The following is a 23,900-nucleotide window of genomic DNA, read 5'->3' as shown; positions in this document are numbered from 1 at the left end:
GACTTTATTCTCGACATTTCGACTTTATTCTCGACATGTCGACTTTATTCTCCACATGTCGACTTTATTCTCCACGTCGACTTTATTCTCCACATGTCGACTTTATTCTCCACATGTCGACTTTATTCTCCACATGTCGACTTTATTCTCGACATGTCGACTTTATTCTCCACATGTCGACTTTATTCTCGACATGTCGACTTTATTCTCCACATGTCGACTTTATTCTCGACATGTCGACTTTATTCTCCACATGTCGACTTTATTCTCGACATGTCGACTTTATTCTCCACATGTCGACTTTATTCTCGACATGTCGACTTTATTCTCGACATGTCGACTTTATTCTCGACATGTCGACTTTATTCTCGACATTTCGACTTTATTCTCGACATGTCGACTTTATTCTCCACATGTCGACTTTATTCTCCACGTCGACTTTATTCTCCACATGTCGACTTTATTCTCGACATTTCGACTTTATTCTCGACATGTCGACTTTATTCTCGACATTTCGACTTTATTCTCCACATGTCGACTTTATTCTCGACATGTCGACTTTATTCTCCACATGTCGACTTTATTCTCGACATGTCGACTTTATTCTCCACATTTCGACTTTATTCTCCACATGTCGACTTTATTCTCGACAGGCAAAATATAAATATTTTTTCTTATGCCTGGCCCTAATACTCTTAGAAATTACATAGTGTTCCTTTAAGTGATCGATTTTTTTCTCAGTTTGGGATCATGGTTTGTTGAGATCCGTGTTTGACGTTTGTGACTGGTCATCTATGAATGCCTTCATGGCTTGAGTTAAAAAGAACCTTCGCTGACTCATCAAAACAGGCCCAACATCACTTGTTGTAAGTGATGTCTAACAGAGGCACGTTGAACTTGCTCCAGTGTCTTTTTTTTTATCATATAATGCTGAGGTTTAAATTTTGAACAAAGAGGACATTTATTGATAAATTACTGTACAATCCCTGGTAGTATAGTAACACAAATACTGGAAGTGTGTACTCCAGTGTTTTATTGCAGTGTCTGTGGTGTTAAGTGGAGCTCAGTACAGTCTCAGAGGAATTCTCCTCTTCTCACAAAAAAAAAACTCAGGGAGGGAAAAAGAGCAAGGGAAAAAAAACGTACTTAAAATGTTCCATATAAAGTTTTCTGTTAAAAAATAGAAGGTGTGTCTTTTTTGTAAATCAATCGGAAGGAAGGAAGCGACAACCTTCCTTTGTCCATTGGTTTATAACAGGAGTGAAATGGTTGATCCAGCAAACGGAGATGGAGGGAGCAGCCAGTGTTTTCCAGTTGAAAGGGTGGGAAATGGACTAAGAGACAGAGCAATGATCCATCTTTTCCTTTTGCCTGTTCAACCTTTCTGAAGAAGAGGCATAAAAAGGGGATGATGTGTGCAAAAGTCCATCTTCAACTGGCTCTCAAAGGTGAATGGGCGGTAACTTAAGGAGGGGCAAAACTGGTAAAAAAAAAAAAAATCCAATAAGAGTTCATGGCACAGTTGTATGTTGCTCCTACTGAAATGCATCAGATTCTCCCAAAGTAGTCGTGTACATCTCCACCTTACAGCATCTCCCAAAGATACTTCCCAGGTTGTGTTCTCCATTAAGTTACTGCTGAGGTGAAATATAGGAAAACACAGCAGAGATGAAAAGAAGGTACACAATACAAAAATATATCAAACAAGGAGTAATGGGTGGATGATGTGGCAGGAAAGAAAGCAAAGAAGGCGGTGAATGATGGAAGTTAAAGAACCCTGAAGAAAAGAGTATTTTCAACCACCACTGATCTGAGTTACAAGTTAAATGGCATTATCGTTACTAATAGTTTTCTTTGAAATATTTTCCTTTCTCTAAAGTTACCAATACATTTTTATGTAATGCTGTTTTGTTTTGAAGGCTGTTGAGAACAATTTTATGAGGACAAAAAGTGAAGGGATCCAGAGACATAAAGAAAAAAGAAATGTTAAAGAGAACAAAGGGACGATAGCGAGAATACATAAAGAGGGACTCAGATATGAACTCAAAAGATAGGATGTCTTGGCAACACTGCAATAAGTTCAGGGTGTAAAAAAAAAAGAGAAAAAAAAGGAAGATCTTGGCAGTAACTGAAGAAATATGGCAGTTGGAGTGTTCGATAGAAGAGATGAAAATGGTCTGGTCCTGTAAATGCTAGATGGGAGGAGGAGGAAGTGAAGGTGATGTGGGACTAGGATTCCAATGAGGTACGGGAGCTGCTATGAACAAGCAGCTTGTAGATGCTGGAGGAGAGGAATCGTGGGTAGGAGTCCCTGTGCATCAGCGTGTAGATCTGCAGCTGGGCATCTTCAAACGTATGAGGGGTCGGGTCCTGCATCTTCTTGTTGATCACCTCTCGAACCCGGGCATCCAGACTCACCTGTTGGGAAAATTGAGTTTAGTGTAGTTGAGATTTTGTAAAAACAGAAATGTGTGTATATATATATGTGTGTGTGCATATGTGTGTTTATATATAGAGACAAAGATGCTATGGCAAGGGGAAGCAAGGACGACAGGTCAGGGTGGATACATGGAGAAAGATCTTTGGTAACCTGTATACCATCAGACCTCTGGAGCTGGTTCAGAAAGCTGCTGCTCGTCTGGTGTTCAACCTCCCAAAGTTCTCCCACACCACTCCCCTTCTCCGCTCTCTACACTGGCTCCCTGTAGCTGCAGCATCCAGTTTCAGACTCTGGTGCTGGCCTACAGGGCAGTGGAAGGAACAGCTCCTTCATACCTCCAGGCTATGGTCAAGCCCTACACCCCCGCCCGACCACTTCGCTCTGCGGCCTACAGGTGGCTGGCTGCCCCCTCACTCAGGGGTCCCTGCGCACCATCCACACGGTCACGGCTTTTCTCTGTTCTGGCACCCCGATGGTGGAAGGATCTCCGACTGATATCAGGACAGCTGAGTCGCTGCCCATCTTTGGCCGCAGGCTGAAAACCATCTCTGCAGGAAACACTACCCTGATCCGCCCTCTTAGGACATCACCTGCTTCGTCCTAGATCCTTACGCACTTATTTGTTTCCTAAATTGTCTTTGTTTTCTAAATCGTCTTTCCATCTGTCTCGGTACCTGACTTATCGCACTTACTGTAGCACTAGTTTTGCTCTTAGCTGTTTGGTTTTGGAAGGAAATGCACTTATGATTTCTTGTGACCTGAAGTTCTTTTGCCTACCGATGTGGAACACACTTATTGTAAGTCGCTTTGGATAAAAGCGTCTGCAAAATGACCGTAATGGAATGTAATGTAATGTAAGGGGGCAGCACGAAGGTTGGAGGCCAAGATAAAGGCAATACCGAGGGAGGGCAGCCAGTTTTAGAGCTTCAAAAAGGTGCAATGAAGAGGGACCTCCCGAAGAAATACAACAAACTTTCTAAACCTGAGGCAATGGAGACTGCGAAACAATGACTGAATACCAGCCCCAGAGGGTACGCAAGAGAAGCTGAAGCCGGGAGAATAAGTGAGATGCTCTCAAATGAACCATCCAAAGTGGCTCAGTGGCAGGGTGATAAGATGAGAACACAACCGTCAAGGGCTGAAACTGAACAAAACTGGAAAAAGCATATGGGAAAGAGAAGCATCACCATGGCTAATGGATCTGAGATCTGACCACAGCAGCCTCGCAGAACAGGAACCAATGACCTTCACGGTGACACACACCCAAGAAAGAGTCTCAAGAGTAGGAAGAATTGTACCAGGATTTGGGGAGGGGGGGGGTGCTTATGTATGAGTGCTTATACACTCATATTTAAGCATGGTTATTATGTGGGACCATCTATGTGTATTGCATGTTCATGCACACACACACACACACACACACACACACACACACACACACACACACACACACACATTCATTAGCCCAGTAGCATGCTCACTAAGCAGTTGTTGTGTTGTCCTGTGGTTTAAGGTCATCTGTATCCACAGTTGTATTATATGTGATTGCTGCTGCTTGTGCTTTTTTTTTGTTTGTGTGTTTGTTCTCTGCTTGTCTGCTTCAAGGTGCTCCTGGTGCTTCTAAGGCTGGCTTCCCCACAGAGGCCGTGCATTGTCTTCAGTTTTGTTTTTACAGGTGTAGCAGCTGGTTGTCTGATTTTTCATAGTTTTCTATGATTGTTTCTTCCTATTTCTGTTCCTTTTTTTTTTCTTTGCTCTCCCTCTTTCCCTGTCCCCCGGTCCGGTTCGGCACGATCACATGTTAAGTATTGTAACAAAAATAAATAAATAAATAAGCAGTCGAGGCCCTGAATTTTTCTTCATAAGTTGGCTAATTTCCCTCACTGACTGCCTCCATTTCCATGTGAAAAACACTGAAACACAGAGCAGGTTTCATACAGAGAAACAAGCACATCATGATTTCATTCTTAACCCCTTAACGCCTGAATTTATATAGCTGTATATAAAAAAAAAATTTGTGTGTGTTTTAGCCTTTAAGTAGATGGCAAATAATGCTGATATTATTAATTTCACTTTTGCACAAAAAATAAATAGAAATTTTGGTATGTTGCTTATTTGCAACACCAGGCATAATGATCAATAATAAGATAACAACAACACAGTAATATAACAGTGAAAAAACAATGTTTTTTTTTTTTTTAACATATTTATTTATATAAATCTGCAACAGGAAATAAGTCTGTCACTTTGCGCTCGTAGTGAATATGGACTAACCGGCATTGGGGGAATAAAGATGCTATCTCAGCTGGTTGATTGAGTCAAACGGTTTGTAGCATATATGCGACAAAAGGCGTTAAGGGGTTAAAACTGCAACTGTACAGTAAACCTGTCCTTGTACTACAGTAAACCCATGAACTTCTACTGTTGTTTTGTCATTATTCAGCCTGCAAAGAGGCATGACCGTACACAGTTTCCAGCAGTAGGGTACTAACACACATGCACTCAAAGTGGCCCTGCGGCCTCCACACAAGCAGATATTTATAGAAAGACAAGCTTTTTCTTATGTCTCCCCTCTGCCTTTATTCACTCAAAGAGAGATAGGCAATGTACCAAGGTCAGACAGCCAGGCATGCATCCTCTCTGCCAAACACGCATGTGTGGATGTCTGTGTTTTTTAGTGTGTGTGTGTCTATAAAAAGCCTTAACTGCCAGAAGGTGATGAGAACAGCAATTTATAGCTTCCTGTAAACACACTGCATACACACTTATACATGCAGGCAACTGTACATAAAAGCGTGGCAGTATCTGAACATGCCGACACTGAGGGACACGGTGTCGATAAAGCCTCCGGCATTCTTACACAGACCACTGCTAAACACACTTCTACACAGACATGGAGTTTAAACCGGTCCGAGTAAGTCTACCCCCCACCACCCACAGGAGAAAAATAAACTGAAACACATTCCCTGTGTGGAAGTCCAAGACAGTTCATCTAACTTTATGGCAACCAATAATCCCTGGGTCGGTCACTACGACTTGTACTTCTTACAGTGCGCGTCTGAAAGGCATCTGAATATGAAGCATGGAATTAAAATGAAGATTCAGATTCAGAAGAAGCAGCAGAGTACCTGAAGGGGTGCTTAGAACATTTATGCCCCTTTTCCACCGAACATTTTTGTACCAATACAGCTCTACATGGTCCCACTCTACCCTGATTAGGAGCTTTTCCACCGCGGGTTGAAGGTGGGACCCGTTACAATTTTTAGCACCGGCTAGTACCTGCTTCAGAGGTGGGTCTAGTCGGTACTTGTCGGTGCTAAAACGTCACATGATCAGTGCTGTCCACTGATTGGTCAGGTGAAATTACGTCATACACGCAACGAAGCTCTGGGAGCTTTAAATAATCACCCGCCGTATGAAAACACACCTGCGAGAGCAAAAGAGAATAAACAGAATTGCGAAGATGGAAGACCGGAGAAGGAAAGCCAACCCATGGATGATGTGCGAGGTGCAGACCTTTCTGTGTGTGGTGGCCGAGGACCGCATACATCAGGAACTGGACGGAGCGACAAGAAATGAGAAGGTGTTCCAGGATATAGCCAAGCTGATGGCTAGCCACGGTTATCACCGTAATTCTCAGCAGTGCCGAGACAAACTGAAGAAGTTGAAGAGTGATTACCGGCAGGTAAAGGACCACAACAGCCGGAGTGGGTCAAACCGAAAGACATGGAAGTGGTTCGACCAAATGGACGGCATTTACGGTCACCGCCCGGCAAACCGGGGCAAGGAGAGTGGCGTGGATACGGCGACGTCTTTGTTGGAGGCGATGGAAAATGGTAAGTGTTGTTCTTATCCCCTTGGTGCAACGCTTACATCTCAACACATACATGTTCAGTCTTTAACTTGTGTAAAAAGTTACACAGGTGTCTCATGTAAGTTGTTCTGAGTGAGCTAGCAAACAACGCTGTTTTGGAAGGCTAGCACAGTGTCTCACCTATGCGGTTACGTGTATGCGTTTTGTATGTTCACACTTTTTTTTTTCCCCTCAAGACTCGGTTTGTGCAACCGATGAGTGTTCGGTTGCTGAGGTCAGCGAAGATCCTCCAGTCCCGCAGGCTTCAGAACCGACACTGGCATCGCAATCTGCAGCTGAGGCAACAGCTGCTATCTGCATTCCACCGGCACCAACACTGGCGTCGACGCCTGTATCTGAGACTACTCCTGCTACTACTACATTACTTATATTCCACCAGCCATCACAATCCTGGAGTTGGAACTGAAAGCCCTTATGAAATGTGTTCTTTAATATGTTCAGCCAAAAAGCATTGTCTGTAAAATGCTGCTAATAATCATGATCATAATAATTCTGATCTTTGGGAACCTTCAGATGACTGAGTATGTAAATAGATGGTCCTTAATCATTGTAAGTCTTTTCTGAAAATAGGAACATTTCTAAAACTTTACACGGTGGGCCTAAAATTTCTATAGCTCTCACAACGGTGGTCCTCATCTTTGGAGTATGCTCAATGAATTTCATGACAATACATCAGTTTCTTTTGTACAAAAATGTATTTCATGATGGGAATGATGATGATGATATGATAGGAATTGAAGAATCATTAACATAACACACACAGAAAGCAGTCCCTGGTATGAGCTTCATTTGGAAAGGGGAAGTGAGATTAGACTGATGTGGTGCACGGGGGCCACGGGGGGCACGGGGTGCAGATTTAAAGTTACAGGCTACTTTAAACGCTGCATGTTGTAAAACCAAAGCCAATGTGAGAGAATCAATGCTGTGTAAAAATCTTACAATGATCTCAAAACTCACAATTTTATAAATATTTGACGAAGTAATGGCAGTATTCATAAGAAACTAAGACATTTAAAGCAAACTCTGTGATCAGACTAAAACTTGCACAACCATCTGAGTCGTGCTTCAGTGCCAGAAGTGCTGCCTCAGGCCTTTAGGAGCCAACCTTACCTCTTTTGGTGACAGTACAGAAATGTAGTTCTCGTAAATGGAATGTGCTTTTTCCTCAATGACACTCTTGTTGACTTCCTGTTTGAGGTCTTCACAGGCCAGCCAGAACAACATGTTCTCCTCACTGTACTCAGTTCGAAGGAACTCTCGGAAAACGTTCCGACCTGCAGGGTTTCTCATCAGCTTGTCAAAGGATTGAGACCAAAGCCGGATCTCCTCCACTGAGGGTTTGGTGCTGAGGGAAGAGGAGGGGCAGATTTAGTTGCTTTTGACGAACATCTTGGCACCTCTGAGAGACTTTCTAAAACAGGTGTATAAAAGGATATGACACAAATATTTTCTCTGTATTGCAACTGTAAAAGATTGATAGAAATTCTAAACTGAGCAGCACTGAGCAGCACATGAGTCCACTAAAGAGTTGAACATGTTTACATTAAAATGCATGTGGTCACACAACAACCTTTATCATAGAGTCTATGTCTCAGAGTAATAAATTCAAGCAGGATCTTGTTGGATTGTTATGCAGCTTTCACCTTCCCACAGAACAAAACCTGATGACTACGGCGCTTTTCTGTCACCAACTGGACAAAACGTCCAACAAGAAACATTTCAGTTGAGGACAATTGGGCTTGGAGTGTGTATATATTCAGGAAAAACTACTAAAATAATGGGGTCCATGGAACAAACCAACAACATGAAACAGATTCTGAGAATAAACTAGATGGAATAACCGGAAGGTTGGCGGTTCGGTTCCCACTCTCACCACTCAAAAAAGATTGGTGGAACTGATAGCTGGAGGGATGTCAGTCCACCTCCTTGTCACGGCTGAGGTGCCCTTGAGCAAGGCACCGTACCCCCATGCTCCCCGGGCGCTGAATGGCTGCCCACCGCTCCAGGTTGGCATCTGTCTCTGAGTGTGTGACCCTGTGCATGTGCATGTGTGTGTCAACAGGTGCCAACCTGGATGGGTTAAAAGCAGAGGACAAATTTTGTGTGTATGCATGTATGCATGACCAATAAATTGGATCTTAAAGGGACACTATGTAATATATTAAGTAATTTATTAGCTCAAATCAACATATTCATTCATAAATTAGTCCTCATTGGTGTAAAATTATCTCTGTCAAAAATCTCAATTATCCTCCTGAGTGAAGAATAACTTGTCTGTATCTACATAGAGCGGGCAAGCTCTATGGAGGCTGCCATGTCCTTCCGGTCTATGAAAAACTACGAAGTGCTGAGAGGGACATAAAGCACTTCGAATCGCGTTTTCCCCAATGCCAGGCCTGCAAGCGGAAATGATGTCATTTTGACGTCACGTCCGCCAAATGGCTTATTACTGGCGCTAATGGTAAATAGATTTTATCTCGTAAATTATCCCACTAATAATGCATTGATTGTTACCAAACTTCTGCCGTAGTACACATAGGCTCTTAACTCACAAAACGAGGCATTAGTAAGTTTACCGGGAGTTTATTTAAAAGAACACTTTCCAGATAGCGATTACACACTGCTGCTAATGCTAACGCTGCGTCGACGTCACTTCCGGTAACTCCCGGAATGTGACTAATTGCATTGTTTGCACACCAAAGGCTATGTCAACTTCTGTTATCTGACATGTTATCTGTCATCTGTATTTATAGTGTTATTGTATGTGTGTTATGTAATCCTTTGTACTGTGTGTCTTGATGTCTTTTTGTTTGTATGGACCTTGAGTCTGAAGCTATAGCTTCTTGAATCTTGACACATACCGCCTGCCGTAGTTCAAGAAGTTGCAACGCACATTTGAAAACGCGAGGCGCTAGAGAGCAAATTCATTCGACTTTGCAAAATAAAATTGCACCTCTAGATGGGGGAAGAAATTACAAAGTGTCCCTTTAAGGTATGGGTAGTCAGACATACTGACGTAATCACATAGCTCCAAGGTGGCTCACTGGCCAGCGCAAAAGCAAATGGGCTCTGAAGCTGCCCCCATCCCGATTGTATCCCGATGGCGTCCCGATGGCGTCCCGATGGCGTCTCGATGGCGTCCCGATGGCATGCTGAGGAGCAAAGACGGCTGCACACGTGGTGAAAAATATTGAGGACCGCCAGGTTGAGGTAAACTCTGGTGTACGGAAAGACAAAGTTCTCAACGCCTATGAGTGCGATTGTATAATCTGTATTATAGTATAATTTAAAATAATTGAGAATTTAATATATTCGGCACAGCTGAAAACAACTTGGACTGTTAAGAAACCCTCTAAATACTGCGATGTTTTAAGTATGCTCTCTCTCCTTTTTTGGAATCCCATGAAAACAGATGTTCTTGACTGTTTTTTGACAAGATTTTTGAAAAACCTGACTTACAAATAAGCCTCCGTGGCACAGAACTAAAATGACTCCCAACTCACCAAGCTTCACAGTTTGGTATGGTTTCCATCTTGGTATCCTGCGATACTTTCTTCCTCCTCCGTTTCTGCCTCTCCTCTTCATTCCTGATGGTGAGACTGACATGATAAAAGGGCTTTCAGACCAGAAACATACACATCCCTCACACACCTACACAAACACACTCCACCACAGCTTACCCAGAAGTAATTGCTCAACAAACTGTAAACAAAAGTACAGTTGAGCACGATGACGAACCGCAGCTCTGTTAACAGCAACAGATGTCTCCACTTCCAGTGGGTGTGTAATACAAAGAGTGAGCTATAAATACCTGGCCTACCTGTGGGAACTACTGAGACGTAATCACTTCATGGCTACTGTCTGATGACTGTTCCTTTGGGTTTTAAAGCTAATTTTTTAAAAATCACCTTATAACCTAAATACTTTTTGCCCGACTGTTGGATGGAATAACAGACTCAGACCTACAGTCGGCACTCGTGAGTGTTTGGAAGATGAACACGTCGGGTGAAGCGTCGCGTTAAGAAAGTTAAGACTTACACACTTTGATTAAAAAGTAATGCCATTTTCAGTCAAGATAAAGTCCCACATGGAAAGTAAACCAAAACGTACAACTATAGAGCCCACACATAAAGCAGCCTTGGGAACAGCTGACTGGTACATTGAACATTTTTGGTCAACTTGAGCTGCTCATGTTTCCTACAGCACGTTTCTGATACTAGCTGAGCTTATTGCAAATGAAGAGCAGATTAAGTCACTTAATGGAAGGCACAGGAAGCTGAGCATTTTGAGTAAAATTAGGTGAAGCCTTTTCTGATCCTTACTGTTTTAACCCATTTAGGCCTAAAACGCCTGGAAAAGAATGCCTGTAAAACCTATGGGCGATTTCAGAAAGACCCCCTAAAACCTGATTTAGCCTCTGTAGCAGATAAAAACAAAATTCAAAAAGTATTTGAGAGCTTACACCTGTGGCTTTCTTTGGAAATTGAGTTTATTTACATACACCTTCATGAAAATAGAAAATGTAAAAAGTAAAGTGCAGGAACAGCACTATTTTCAATTAGAAAACAGTAATAAAATAAAATAATCGGGTAAATCAACTTTCACCCCTGGTGTGCGGTTGAAATCTCTCCGTCGATTACGGTGGTAATTGTCAGTCTTCCACTCACATTTAAACCCTTCAAAATCATCCTCGTTATCGTCATCTTCAAACATATGTGCTAGCCATAAATCTCGATCAATTGGGTCAGCACGTTCATCAGCATCATCAAAGCCAAGAAACTCCTCACAATCGCTACCGTCTGAAATGTCTTGTTCGATGTAACTTACTTAACTTCAAAACAATGGCACGAGGAACATGACGACACTCTCACATGTCTATTATAATGCATTTCATTGGCGCAGAGGTCAATAATTGGTGCCAAACAACCCTTATACAGGAAAGAAGACATGTACGCTTTCCCGGCCTTAAAGGTAGAATAACGCAACAGCGCCCCCGGCTTTAAAGGTAGAAATGCGGCAATGCTTTCCCGGCCTAAATGGGTTAATCACAACCCTTTTTCGGAGTGAATAAAAGACTGAGCTGGGGTGCTCATTGTGGCCTACCAGAAATGCAGTGGGCCATTGTTTTCTCTTTAACACCTTTAAAAGCTTAGCAAAAAGATCATTTATAATGGATGCACAATGCACAGAGCTATAAACCTACCATTAACAAAAAAACACTCTATTTAAGAAAATTTACTTCAAATACTTATATGTTCACTTAAAGGTCTCTTTTTTCATTTGTCGGTCCAATAAAATCTTGGATGTTTGATATAAAAATGATTGTATAGTGTATTTTGGTGGCACGTTTTCTCTGAAGTTCAAGCATCTATTTGAATGTCATTTGAATTTGAACAATAAAGTGTGCACGTAGATTAGCCCATAGCCTCATCAGACCATTCGAGGTTTGCCTTGTGTTCCCGCAGACGACACTTTGAGCATATCGACTCAAGCATGCATGCAAGGAAACTAATGAGCAGAGCTATCTTAAGAGGACAATCACTACATCAGATACATGTAGAAGTATTTAATATTTTACACCAAACAAAGATAACACAATAATTCAACTGTGTACGAAGCAGTTGTCTGACTTTACAAGAACAAATCTACAGAGTCACCAAGCAAGGCAATGCACAGATAAATGTGGTCTGACTGCCTGCTATTCCGCACAGTCAGCTGGAGCATGTCTCTTGACCGAGGCTGGTAAAATGCCATCATTAAGGGAATAGCGACATTTATATGCAAAGACATACAGTCCATTCGTGTTATTTTAGGGTTGGGGTTTCAGAAACATATACTGGGACTGGAACCACAATACAAAGTTCCAAGTTGTACAGCAATCTTATCACATATGGCATTTTTCATTAGATAGTAAGGTGCAACACAGTTTGACTCAAGATCGTTCCCCAGTGCTTCATTTTCCATTGTAGACGGTAACCTCTTGACATGGGAGGCATCTGCTGGTGACTGCTCGGTGACACTCAGTGGGTCTACATGATGAGATTAATCGGATTACAGCTATAGTTGGGTTCTGCTCCTTACTTGAGGAAGGGTAATTCTCCTTGGATATGTGGCGGTGAATGAATGGGATCAGAGGCACAAAGCGTGTCATGATAGGTGGCGCTGTACCCATTCCAACTGTTGCTAATAGAGCCACTTCCTGTTGACCTCTTCACCACCAACAACAACAACAAACTCAGGCATTGGAGAAAGATGGAGAACGCAGAGCCAGATGAAGCTACGTCCCTCTACATTTGGTCTGTGATGAGCTGCTTGTTGCACAAACTCGATGCCCAACGGAGCATTCTCCATCGCGTTGTTTGTTTCTTTCTGACGGCGACAACAACAGGAATATCGTCTCCTTTGACTTCCGGGTCACGACCCCGGGAAAACATCTGGAGCATGCGCAGAACGCAAAGTCTGATTCACCACGTGCTTCAGCGTCTACAAGCAGGTTTAGAGTGACTTTCAACCCAGTTATCTCGGGGCCTTAATCCGATCGCGAGTAACCCGATCCGATCCAATTTCTTGTCAGATTAAGGTGTCTACATGCACTTAATAACTCAGTGGGGTTACATGGCACTGTAAAAATCGGATTAAGGGCTAAATTACAATAAGACCGACAGAGATGAAACTCCCAACTTCCTGGTCTGTGTTTATTACATTACACTTAGCTTAGCCGACACTTTCATCCTAAAAGAATTACAAGTGAGGAGTGTATAGTGGTTATTGGTTCTGAAAATAAAAAGCTTGGATGCAGTTGCCATGGAAACCCATTCCATGAAGCTCTCTGCGCGCTGTTCTTGAGCTAATCTGAAGGCCACATGAAGGTTGGAGGTCTGTAGCGACTGACTCTGCAGAAAGTTGGTGACCTCTGAGCACTATGAGCCTCAGCATCCTCTGACCCCGCTCTGTTGTTTTACCTGGCCCACCACTTCCTGGCTGAGCTGCTGTCGGTCCCAATGGCTTCCACTGTGTTATAACACCACTGACAGCTGACTGTGGGATATTTAGCGGAGAGGAAGTTTCCCGACTGGACTTGTTGCCCAGGTGGCATCCTATCATGGTACCATGCTGGAATTCACTGAGCTCCTGAGAGCGAGCCATTCTTTCACAGATGTTTGTAGAAGCAGTCTGCATGCCGAGGTGCTGGAATTTATACACCTGTGGCCACGGAAGTGACTGGAACACCTGAATTTAGGTATTTGGATGGGTGAGTGAATACTTTTGGCAATATAGTGTACATAATGATCACTCAAAGAGGAAGTTAGGAAATGACAGCATGACTCAAACCTCTGTCTGGGCGTTCAGCTGCCATGTGACAGCTGCTGCTCCACTTTCACCTCTCCGTTAGGCTGGTGAAGACAGCGAGGATGCCTGCTCCTTCTCATCAGGAAACGACTGATACACAGGGGACAGGAAGATCCTGCCCTTGAAGGACAGCATTGGCAACTCTCTTCTCTATGAAATATTGACGGATTCTTCAAAGAGTTGTAAGATTTGTTGCTTGTTGTTTTTGAAAAAAAAAAAGAGTCAGAAGGTGTCTGAAAAGTACCTACATCTGGCAACAAATTTGCCAATCGGCAACACTGGTAACAGCCCTGCGGCACATTGCCGCTGGACATCTCGTCCCCCTCTACTTGAAGTTCCTTGTTTTAGCTCCTGTCTTTTTATTGGCCAAAACTGGCAACTTCAAGGCAGCTACTCTCTGTTTGAGCTCGCCAAATTTATCAAACAAACCAAAATATTATGTCAATGATTTCCTATGTGATGTGGACAAGTAAAGAAGGAGAATGACTCATCTTGGAGTAGACTTTGGGCTTTGTACTTTGCAGACCTTTTTATACATAAAATTGCTATGAAAAAACAAAACAAGTACAACATGACAGTTATAACTTTTAAAAATAAGACAGATTCCCTCAGCAGATGATCTTCATCCCCGAAGTTAATGACACACAGCTCAATGATTAGCCAGCTATATTCAAATAAATTCAATGACGGGAGATTGGACCGAAAAAAGAAAAAGTTTCAGTGCAATCTGTTGGTTTCCTTAGCTAGGAAATTGTTTTTGAATTGGCTCTATATGAACGAATTGGATTATTTTATGAATAATTATGATTACAATTAATTGAATTCCAATTGGCTTGAATTGGACTTTATTATCTAAGTGCCTTGAGATGACATTTGTTGTATTTGGTGCTATATAAATAAAAATGAATTGAATTGAATTGAATTCAACTTGTATTAACAAGTTGACTACTTCACCGGTCTCCCTCTGCTGGCGTGTGTTTGTCTACATTCTAAAAGCACACGTTAGTTTGTGTGTGTGTGCGTGTGTCTCACCATGAACAGCTGCAACAGCAGCACCAGCAAAAGCAGCAGGCGTTGGGTCTCTGAGAATTCGGAGCAGTGGGCATGCCCTGCCCCCCCCCTGTTCCACTCAGAGCTGAGGTCTCGCTGCGACCTCCTCCCATGGCCAGCTCAACCCCCCGCTCGGCCGGGATCGGACCTGTGTACTGTGGAGAGAAAGGCATCTGCTATGATTCTCCATCCCAATACCACAGTGTACACCAAAAGCAGGGCTTCAGAACACAGACAGGCACATTATACATTCTATGAGAAGGTAGCATGTTATTGTTCTAGCTGGTTGCAGTGTAGCTACCTAGGTGTGAATAAAACGGTTTTCACACATTGAGAGTAGATATTTTCTTGAGGATTCACAGACAATCACTCGTTCACACATAAAGTTCACAGCTTGAGATTCTTTACAAAAAGTATGTCGTGATAAATACAGTTTGACCAGAATTTATCATTTGACTCGCATATAAAACAGGTTTCTAGAACTGCTTTCTTTCACCTTCGTAATATTGTTAAAATCAGGAACATCTTGTCTCAGAGTGATGCAGAAAAACTGCTCCATGCATTTGTTACTTCAGGATTGGACTACTGTAATTCTTTATTATTGGGCTGTCCCACATATTCTCTGAAAAGCCTCCAGCTGATCCAAAATGCTGCAGCCAGAGTTCTGATGAGAAGTAACAGCAGAGATCATATTTCTCCAGTTTTAGCTTCTCTTCATTACTCCCTGTTAAATTCAGAATAGAATTTCAGATTCTTCTCCTTACATATAAAGCTCTTAATGACCGAGCTCCATCATATCTTAAAGATCTCATTACAATTTCATGCTCCCAGCTTTGTGGAAACAGTTTGGGGATGGCCCCTTCCTGTTCCAACATGACGGCCGATATTTAGCATTTTGGGGATATCGGCATCGGCCATACTTTCCATAAATTTCCACCGATAAGTTTATATAATTTTCACAACCAATTTTGCAGCCGTTTCGTTCTGAACGCGTCTTCTGCTCTCGCTACTTTGAGTTCATGAGCATTGCCCCGCCCGTCACAGCATCTGATTTGTTTGGCACACGGAATACAACCAATCAACACGCAAGGCTGCGAACGGTTCCAAGGCGGCCGTGGTGGCTACTGAACGCTGTGAGCGGTTTCAAGGCGGCTGCGGTGCAAGTGGGGCCACGATGGTGGCAGTACTGAATTGGATTATTTTATGAATTATGATTATTATTAATTAATTGAATTCCAATTGGCTTGAATTGGACTTACTATCTAAGTGCCTTGAGATGACATTTGTTGTATTTGGCGCTATATAAATAAAAATGAATTGAATTGAACTACCTGAAGCAGAGAGAACAAACTCCCTTCAAGGTAAGCACATACGAAGCCTTATCCCCTGCAATAAATCACAAACACACCAACGTTGCAAAAGCACGGCACCACAACGTCTTTATTAGTGTATACAACTAGTGAAAATGGTCCATTTGATCTGTGTAATGACGCAAACCTTTAGCTCACGTAAGGATAACCAGAATGACAGCGAATACTCCTCACTGAAACGGTTGTCCATAAAGCAGTCTCAGCATAGTGTACAGTAATTTTTAAACCCCCACATGGAAACGTGAACGTGTCTGTAGTTCTACACGAAAGGTGGACTAAAAGCCATGGTCAATGAAGACCAAATAAAACGTGTTTGTGTTTGTTCCTGAGACTAACCATTTGTTAGTGCAAGCCTGCCTAGCTACTCGGTAGCCTGCCGGTGTGAGAGCCTATCTTGTTCCGTAACAACTGGTTACCCAGCACGTTAGAACCAACGGTGATTGGTTGTAATGTCCCTCTTAATTAACTTTAATAGAATTAAGTTTTGGCCAGTCGCTGCGTTTCAAACATCTGGAGTAACATCTTGTTACGGGTAGCCAGACAGGCTGTCACACCACCACCAAGTAGCTAGCAGGCTTGCTAACAGCCATGGTGTTAGGTGAACAACTTCATGAAGCCGTACGCGACGCGACTCAGGTCCTAAAGGCACATTGCACGTTTAGCCTATTAGTTACTTTATTATGCGTTGCTAAGCCCTTTGACCATTTAAACACGCCCGGTGTGTATTGTAAAGTTGTACAGGGATGTTTATGTTTATTTTACTGTTTAAAAATGCTATAAGCAGCTCCCTACCCTTGATTTTTAGTCAGTCTCAGTCAGTTCATTTTCTATTACTTCTTAATATAAAAATAGCATATATTCAAGTATTCTCATAGCAGGGAGTGATTTATTTTTTTATTGATAATTATGTATTTATATTATTATTTTATTTCCCATTTTATTCTAAGTTATGTTTGGCTTTATTTTACAAATGCTGCTGGCAGCTCCCTGCACTTTTCATTTTTACAATCAAAAAGACTTAATGGATATGAAAGTTTGTGTCAGTGTGCGCTATTTTTAATTTATCGTGAATAATGTTTCTACTTGTCGGTTGCATATATCGGTTATCGGCCTCCCATAATTATCGGTATCGGTATCGGCCCTGAAAAAACCATATCGGTCGGACCCTAGTCCAATACATGCTAATTATGAAAAACTCTCGTGAAAAATAGAACTACTGAAAAGTGGACTCAGATGGCAGGGAGAGGAGAAGCAGAGACTAAAGAAGAAAGAGAGATCTGTCTGAGACAGGAAGTACCACCAGCACATTTCATGGACTTGAGGGCAATTCTTAGCAGTGTAACCTGAGGATCGAAACAACATAAAACTGCTCATATAAACTTTAGATTTAAATCAAAAAGACCTAAGATGTTAATAGAACAATATGATTCTGTTTTACCACATTTCTTTTTAACTTTGTTCCTACAGTGAGAGGGATAGAGAAAGTGGAAGACTAGCCTCGTGTTAGGCAACTTAAAATAACAAGACAAAGTGGAATAACTAAATGGTAATGGGGTAGTTGGGAGGCACCAAAATATACAGAGATAAATAGAGACATAAGTCGTTAGAACAAGGCTGTAGCCAAAGAGAGGTATGGGGAAACAAGACATGTCCAGAGAATTGAAAAGAACAAGACACACCATGTGGAACAGAGGAAGTAAAAGAGAGTGGCAATGTGATGCATCATGTGAGCTGTGATCACACACACACACACACACAACACACACGCACACACACACACACACACACGCACACACACACACACACACACACACACACACACACACACACACACACACACACACACGCATGAACCAAAATCAGTTGTAGGACATTTCAAATAGCCCTGAGTTAATATTATTTCATATAAATTGAATGAATAAAGAAAAATACTTTTTTATTTTTAGGGTCCATGTTCAGTAGCTCACATACTGGTTGATCAGTCATTCCTCTGACATTAAAAAAATAAATAAAAATACAATTGTTTCAGTTTCACCAAAAAAATTGAAATGAATTCAAATGAAGAATTAAACTAATATTTTGATGAAAAATAGTTTTGGTCAGTTTTATTTAATTATTGTTCCATGCTGATATAGTTAAATAAATAAAACAATATGTTTTTTTTGGGTGGTGGGGGGGGTCTTGGAGGTGATGTCATCTCTGATGTTCTCTATCTCCAAAGCTTGAGCTGTACTGCAGCTGAGCACCTTCATTGTTGTGCACGTGCCTTTTTCATGCGTGAGGAAAGCAGTTTTCAGCTGAACAGACTGGTCATCACACTGATCTCATATCACCAATCAGACACAGTCCCCTTCATTAGAGATGCAGCTTACGTGTTATGCTGATGATGATGCTGCTTCGGTTAGTTAGGGCAGTTATGTTATTGCTCTCAAGCCACAGCTGGGTAACTTTTTGAGTCAAATCAACAACTGACTCCACAACACGGTGTACTTCCTTGTGCATTCTTGTGTTTAGAAATGACTCTGCAGGCAGTTGCTGCATCGAAACAGAGAGGTCAGTGGTGTGGACACACACACATGGGCACACACACATGTGGCCGCGGCACACACACATGTGGACACATGTGGCCACGGCACACACACATCACACGTGTGGCTGCGGCACACACACTTATGGCTGCGGCACACACACATCACACTTGTGGCCGTGTACCATGTATCAGCACATGCCACCTTTCGGGTGTAAAGCTGGAGTAAGAACAAGTTGTTGGACCAATCTTATGAAATTGATTGAAGTTTTTCGGACTTCTGCACACTTTAATAGTTGATGTACTCACTCACTTGTGTATCAAACTATTTTGCAAACAGTTTTTAAGCCAACTTGTCAAAATGACATTGCTGAGGAAAGGAGAGAGGAAGTGGGAGTGTGGCCGAGCCCATGGCAGACAAACCTTTTCGTCTGAACCATATACTAAACGGTTACAACAAAATAACATTTGTCTTCTTGTCACAGAGTGGTGGTCAGCACCGTCTCCTCACAGCAGAGGGTTGCAGGAACATGTTCTCACGTGTATGCGTGGGATCTGTCCGGCTTCCTCCCACCGCCCAAAAACATGCATGTTAGGTTAATAGGTGTCTCTAAAATGGTCCCTAGGAGTGAGTGTGTGTGTGGTTGTTCATCTCGTCTGTCTCTGTGTGGCCCTGTGATGGACTGGCGGCCTGTCCAGGGTGTACCCCGCCTCTCGCCCGATGACCGCTCGGATAGGCTCCAGCCCCCCCGCGACCCGACCGACGGATTAAGCGGGTATAGAAAATGGATGGATGTATCACAGAGAAAATATTGCTGTTTGTTTGGCCATTCACGGCACTAGATAGTACAGTTTGGGCAAGATGGGTTACACACAAGAGGTAACTGGTGACATACAGACATCAACTAAAGGAAAAATACAAACGAGGTCAAGCACACGCTTTGTTGGGTAATTCCATGTTAGTAGCTTCAGTACTGAACTGGAGGCCTTTGGAATCTTTAAATCTCTTTAAATTGGTGAAAGTGCTGCTCGGTTCACATGCACCTCCAGCTGTCGACTCAGCATGTCTGCCTGCAAAGCGATGGGCTGCTAACCTGTGAGTGTCCAATGCAGACTGGTTGGTGATGCTGGTAATAATCAAAGTATGTGAATGAAAGCAGGAAGCTACAACGTCTTCACATGACAAAAGACTCCAATTTATTGGTTAGGTTTTGTAAGAGCAAAGCTTGAATCAATGGATAGGTGACATGCAACAAACATCTAAATTCAGTTTCAAAGTAGGAAAAACTCATTTCATATCACATACAAAAAATGAAAACCTCTAAAATAAAAAGTGTGTCACGATGATCACCTTTTAAAGGGGAACTCCGGGGCATTTGAAGCGCATTTCCATTGCTAGAGGTTGTCAAATCCTGACAGTAGGACACAGAGAGGTGCAAATCTGCGCTCCCTGTGTGGAGATCGCGCTGTTCGCACGCCCTGTCATGCGAGGCTAATACGTGGTGGCTAAGGGGCAAATTCTAAACCTTCCATGTAAAACAACAACTTGCACACTGCAGAAACGTCACACCACTTTATAAACCATCCGACAATAAAGTCACAAGCCTTATCATCAAAACCATATGCATGGTTCTCACATTACTGGCATGGGGACGTTACAAAACAACTTTATAAACAGCATGTAACTCACCGGTTGGTTGTAGGCTCGCGCATGTGAAAGCCCAAAAGAGTCGATGGACGATAATCCCATATACAAAACAATTATCTTCTCTAGAAAAACTGTGTTCAAGTATTTAAAACATTAAAACAATATTACTGGGCATGTCTGGAGTTGTGGCTCTAGGAAGCTGCATATTTGCAGCAGCACAGTCCTTGGGAATCTTAATCGCGATGTCAGCCATTCGTCTGTCTCCACACGCTCTCTTCCAAGAGCCTGACGCACTAAGGCATCCAAAAGTAGCAAGACAGCCGCTGCGCTTCCCGTTACAGATTCAAATAAACCTTCAATAGTGCACAATTTAAGTCAAACAAAATAATGTCAGCATAATTATGGGGTATAATGTATATTTATTTATGTTTTCTTGAAAGTAATTAAATATACAATCCATTTATCCATTCATAAATTAGTCCTCATTGGTGTAAAATGATCTCTGTCAACAATCTCACTGATCCTCCTGAGTGAAGAATAACTTGTCTGTATCTACATAGAGCGGGCAAGCTCTATGGAGGCTGCCATGTCCTTCCGGTCTATGAAAAACCACGAAGTGCCGAGAGGGACATAAAGCACTTCGAATCGCGTTTTCCCCAACGCCAGGCCTGCAAGCGGAAATGACGTCATTTTGACGTCACGTCCGCCGAATGGCTTATTACTGGCGCTAATGGTAAATAGATTTTATCTCGTAAATTATCCCACTAATAATGCATTGATTGTTACCAAACTTCTGCCGTAGTACACATAGGCTCTTAACTCACAAAACGAGGCATTAGAAAGTTTGTAAGTTTACCGGGAGTTTATTTAAAAGAACACTTTCCAGATAGCAACTACACACTACTGCTAACGCTACCGCTGCGTCCACGTCACTTCCGGTAACTCCCGGAATATGACTAATTGCATTGTTTGCACACCAAAGGCTATGCCAACTTATGTTATCTGACATGTTATCTGTCATCTGTATTTATAGTGTTATTGTATGTGTGTTATGTAATCCTTTGTACTGTGTGTCTTGATGTCTTTTTGTTTGTATGGACCTTGAGTCTGAAGCTATAGCTTCTTGAATCTTGACACATACCGCCTGCCGTAGTTCAAGAAGTTGCAGCGCACATTTGAAAACGCGAGGCGCTAGAGAGCAAATTCATTCAACTTTGCAAAATAAAATTGCACCACTAGATGGTGGAAGAAATTACAAAGTGTCCCTTTAAAGATCTTTCTCCGATGGCAACATTTTAAACTGTGTAAACATGTAGAAATTGTGTTTTTTATGCTGCACTCAAAAGATAACTGGGGCACACGTTAGACTGACTGAAAAGAAATACATGAATGTCAATAAATGTCTGGTAACAAACCCTCACCTCAATACATCCATGTTGAGCAAACATAAATGATTTGAGCAAGTAGAAAAAGGTTCAATTCATCCATCCATTTTCAAGACCCGACTAATCCAATTTAGGGTCGCAGGGGGGGCTGGAGCCTATCCCAGCTGGGGGGGGGGGGGGGGGGGACACACACCCTGGACAGGCCGCCAGTCCATCACAGGGCCACACAGAGACAAACACCCCTGCACGGGCGCACTCACTCCTAGGGACAATTTAGAGTCACCAGTTAACCTAACATGCATGTTTTTGGATGGTGGGAGGAAGCCGGAGTACCCAGAGAGAACCCACGCATACACGGAGAGAACATGCAGACTCCACACAGAATGGCCCCAGCTGGGATTCAAACCTGCAACCCTCTCGCTGTGCAGGCATGACGCTAACCACCACACCACCGTGCAGCCTCAATTAAATTCAATTCAGTTTTATTCACATAGTGCCAAATCACAACAAATATCATCTCAAGGCACTTCCAGTCAAAGGTGAGCATGATGTCAAAGGCACATTTCAAAGATGTGACCAAATGAAACACTTCGGCTGCAGTTCACGACATAAGTCCATCCAGTGAGATGGTGCACAATTCAAAAACGACACAGCCTATTGTCTGGATCGCAGACAAAATACATCAACCAGTTGACTAAATGCTGTCAGTTTCAGCTTTTTTTCTTTTTGGAGACATCAGTTTCTGGCAGGTCATGATGAATACGGTATACTGCATAAATGGCAGTGACTTGTTCACAGCACATGGAGGATGGGGGAGGAGACCATCGCAGCTTTTGCATTATGCATAGTTATGCATTTAAGGTAAACACAAGAAATTTGTGCTAAAGAAAAAAAAAAAAATGGACCAGACTCAGTGAATAATTCCCAATACTCCCTATATAGATCAGTGAGCAGTGCTGACCAACATGTCATTGGGGTCATCAGGTGGGAACCTCCTTTCATCAGTGTTTCGTCTAGTTGGGCCCACGACACCTCCAGGAGGCTAGAGAGTGATCACTGGCGTCCCAGAGTCACTCCCCTAATGCCAGCCAACACTGCTCCTCACACAACAACAACCATCTTTTTTTTTTCCACAGCCACAAGCTAACCCAGTCTCTCTCCAACTGCACACCAGTCACAGCGGGGTGGGGATACAAACCCTGGTTCGGGTAGGGAGTAATGAAAATATAGAGGGTGCCAGAGATGGAGGCAGGACAAGACACACTGGCAGATTCAGCAGACGAACTCACCAAAACAGTCCTACAGTGAAATGTATCAACATATCAATACAAACAAACAGGGGCCTCAATCAGACAATACTGCCACTTCTAAGCCCAACCAGGAAGTGACTAAATTGTTTTATCAAAGTATGGTTGTGTCATCGATTGGAAATATGTTGGTCTCGATCTCACATCCCATCAAGGCCTGTGAGAGAGAGTTCAGCGATCATCCATCTCCTTCTACCGCCTTCCCTTCCTGTGTGGCTCCTTCAACAAAAGACGTCCGCTCTGATGTGGAAATGCTCATATGGAGGGGGAGGGGTGTCATTGTGAGTCGTATTGAAGGGTATGAACCGATGACTTCTACAGCTGATTCAGTTGGAGGATTTGTTGGATCGGACTGATTCAGACACTGATTGTGTTCTCCTGTGTTCAATGTGCCATGGTAACGACAGGGCTGCCGTGCACAGGGTCGCACAGTAACCACCACACTGCCTGAAGGAAAAGAAAAGTGTCTCTTACTTTCAAAAAATAAGTGAACTTGTGCTCCGTTAATGTCTGTTGAATAAGACTACCGACTGCTGACAGAGCTCCAGTCTGTGCGAGTGGAGTCGCTGCTGAGACACACAGCAAACAGCCAGCTAATCAGTCATAGTCACACACAGTTCACCTCAACTGTCAGGGGAAAGACAGAAAAGCCCTCCCTTCCTCTCGTTATCACCAGCCCCATCTTTTATAACACAGGGATATCACATTTCTATCCGTGGAGTTGTGTGTGTTGATGTGTGAAAGACAAAGAGGGCCAGTCTCAGCGAAAAGTAGGTGAATCCAAGTCTTCCAGAGAGTGATTGAATGTGGGAATGTTGATTAAAAGGGTTTGAAAAAAGAAAGAAAAATGTAAGACATAAAGAAACAGGTTAATGTGAGCAGATACATCACTTCCTCTTCTATTCCATATGTTTTTACAGTGTGTGTGGAGATGTCATTCTAAGTCATT

At 42.6% G+C, this 23,900-nt stretch overlaps 1 protein-coding gene across 4 annotated transcripts in view; it reads right to left on the bottom strand.

Annotated features, from left to right (window-relative positions):
- Nucleotides 1–990: 990 nt before the first annotated feature.
- Nucleotides 991–23,900, bottom strand: part of rgs19 (regulator of G protein signaling 19) — a 77,327-nt gene continuing 54,417 nt past the window's right edge. For 3 of the 4 annotated variants that reach the window (XM_075475400.1, XM_075475398.1, XM_075475401.1), the window contains 4 exons: nt 14,697–14,869; nt 9,818–9,913; nt 7,425–7,659; nt 991–2,418 (listed from right to left, as the gene is read on the bottom strand). In XM_075475400.1, coding sequence (XP_075331515.1) covers nt 2,230–2,418; nt 7,425–7,659; nt 9,818–9,913; nt 14,697–14,869 — 693 coding nt within the window. In that variant the 3' untranslated portion in view covers nt 991–2,229. The remainder of the gene's footprint in view (nt 2,419–7,424; nt 7,660–9,817; nt 9,914–14,696; nt 14,870–23,900) is intronic. The other variant, XM_075475399.1, reaches the window with a different exon arrangement.

The sequence above is a fragment of the Odontesthes bonariensis genome, chromosome 10, assembly GCF_027942865.1.
Source record: "Odontesthes bonariensis isolate fOdoBon6 chromosome 10, fOdoBon6.hap1, whole genome shotgun sequence".
NCBI lineage: Eukaryota > Metazoa > Chordata > Actinopteri > Atheriniformes > Atherinopsidae > Odontesthes > Odontesthes bonariensis.
This window is presented reverse-complemented; position numbering and strand designations above follow the sequence as displayed.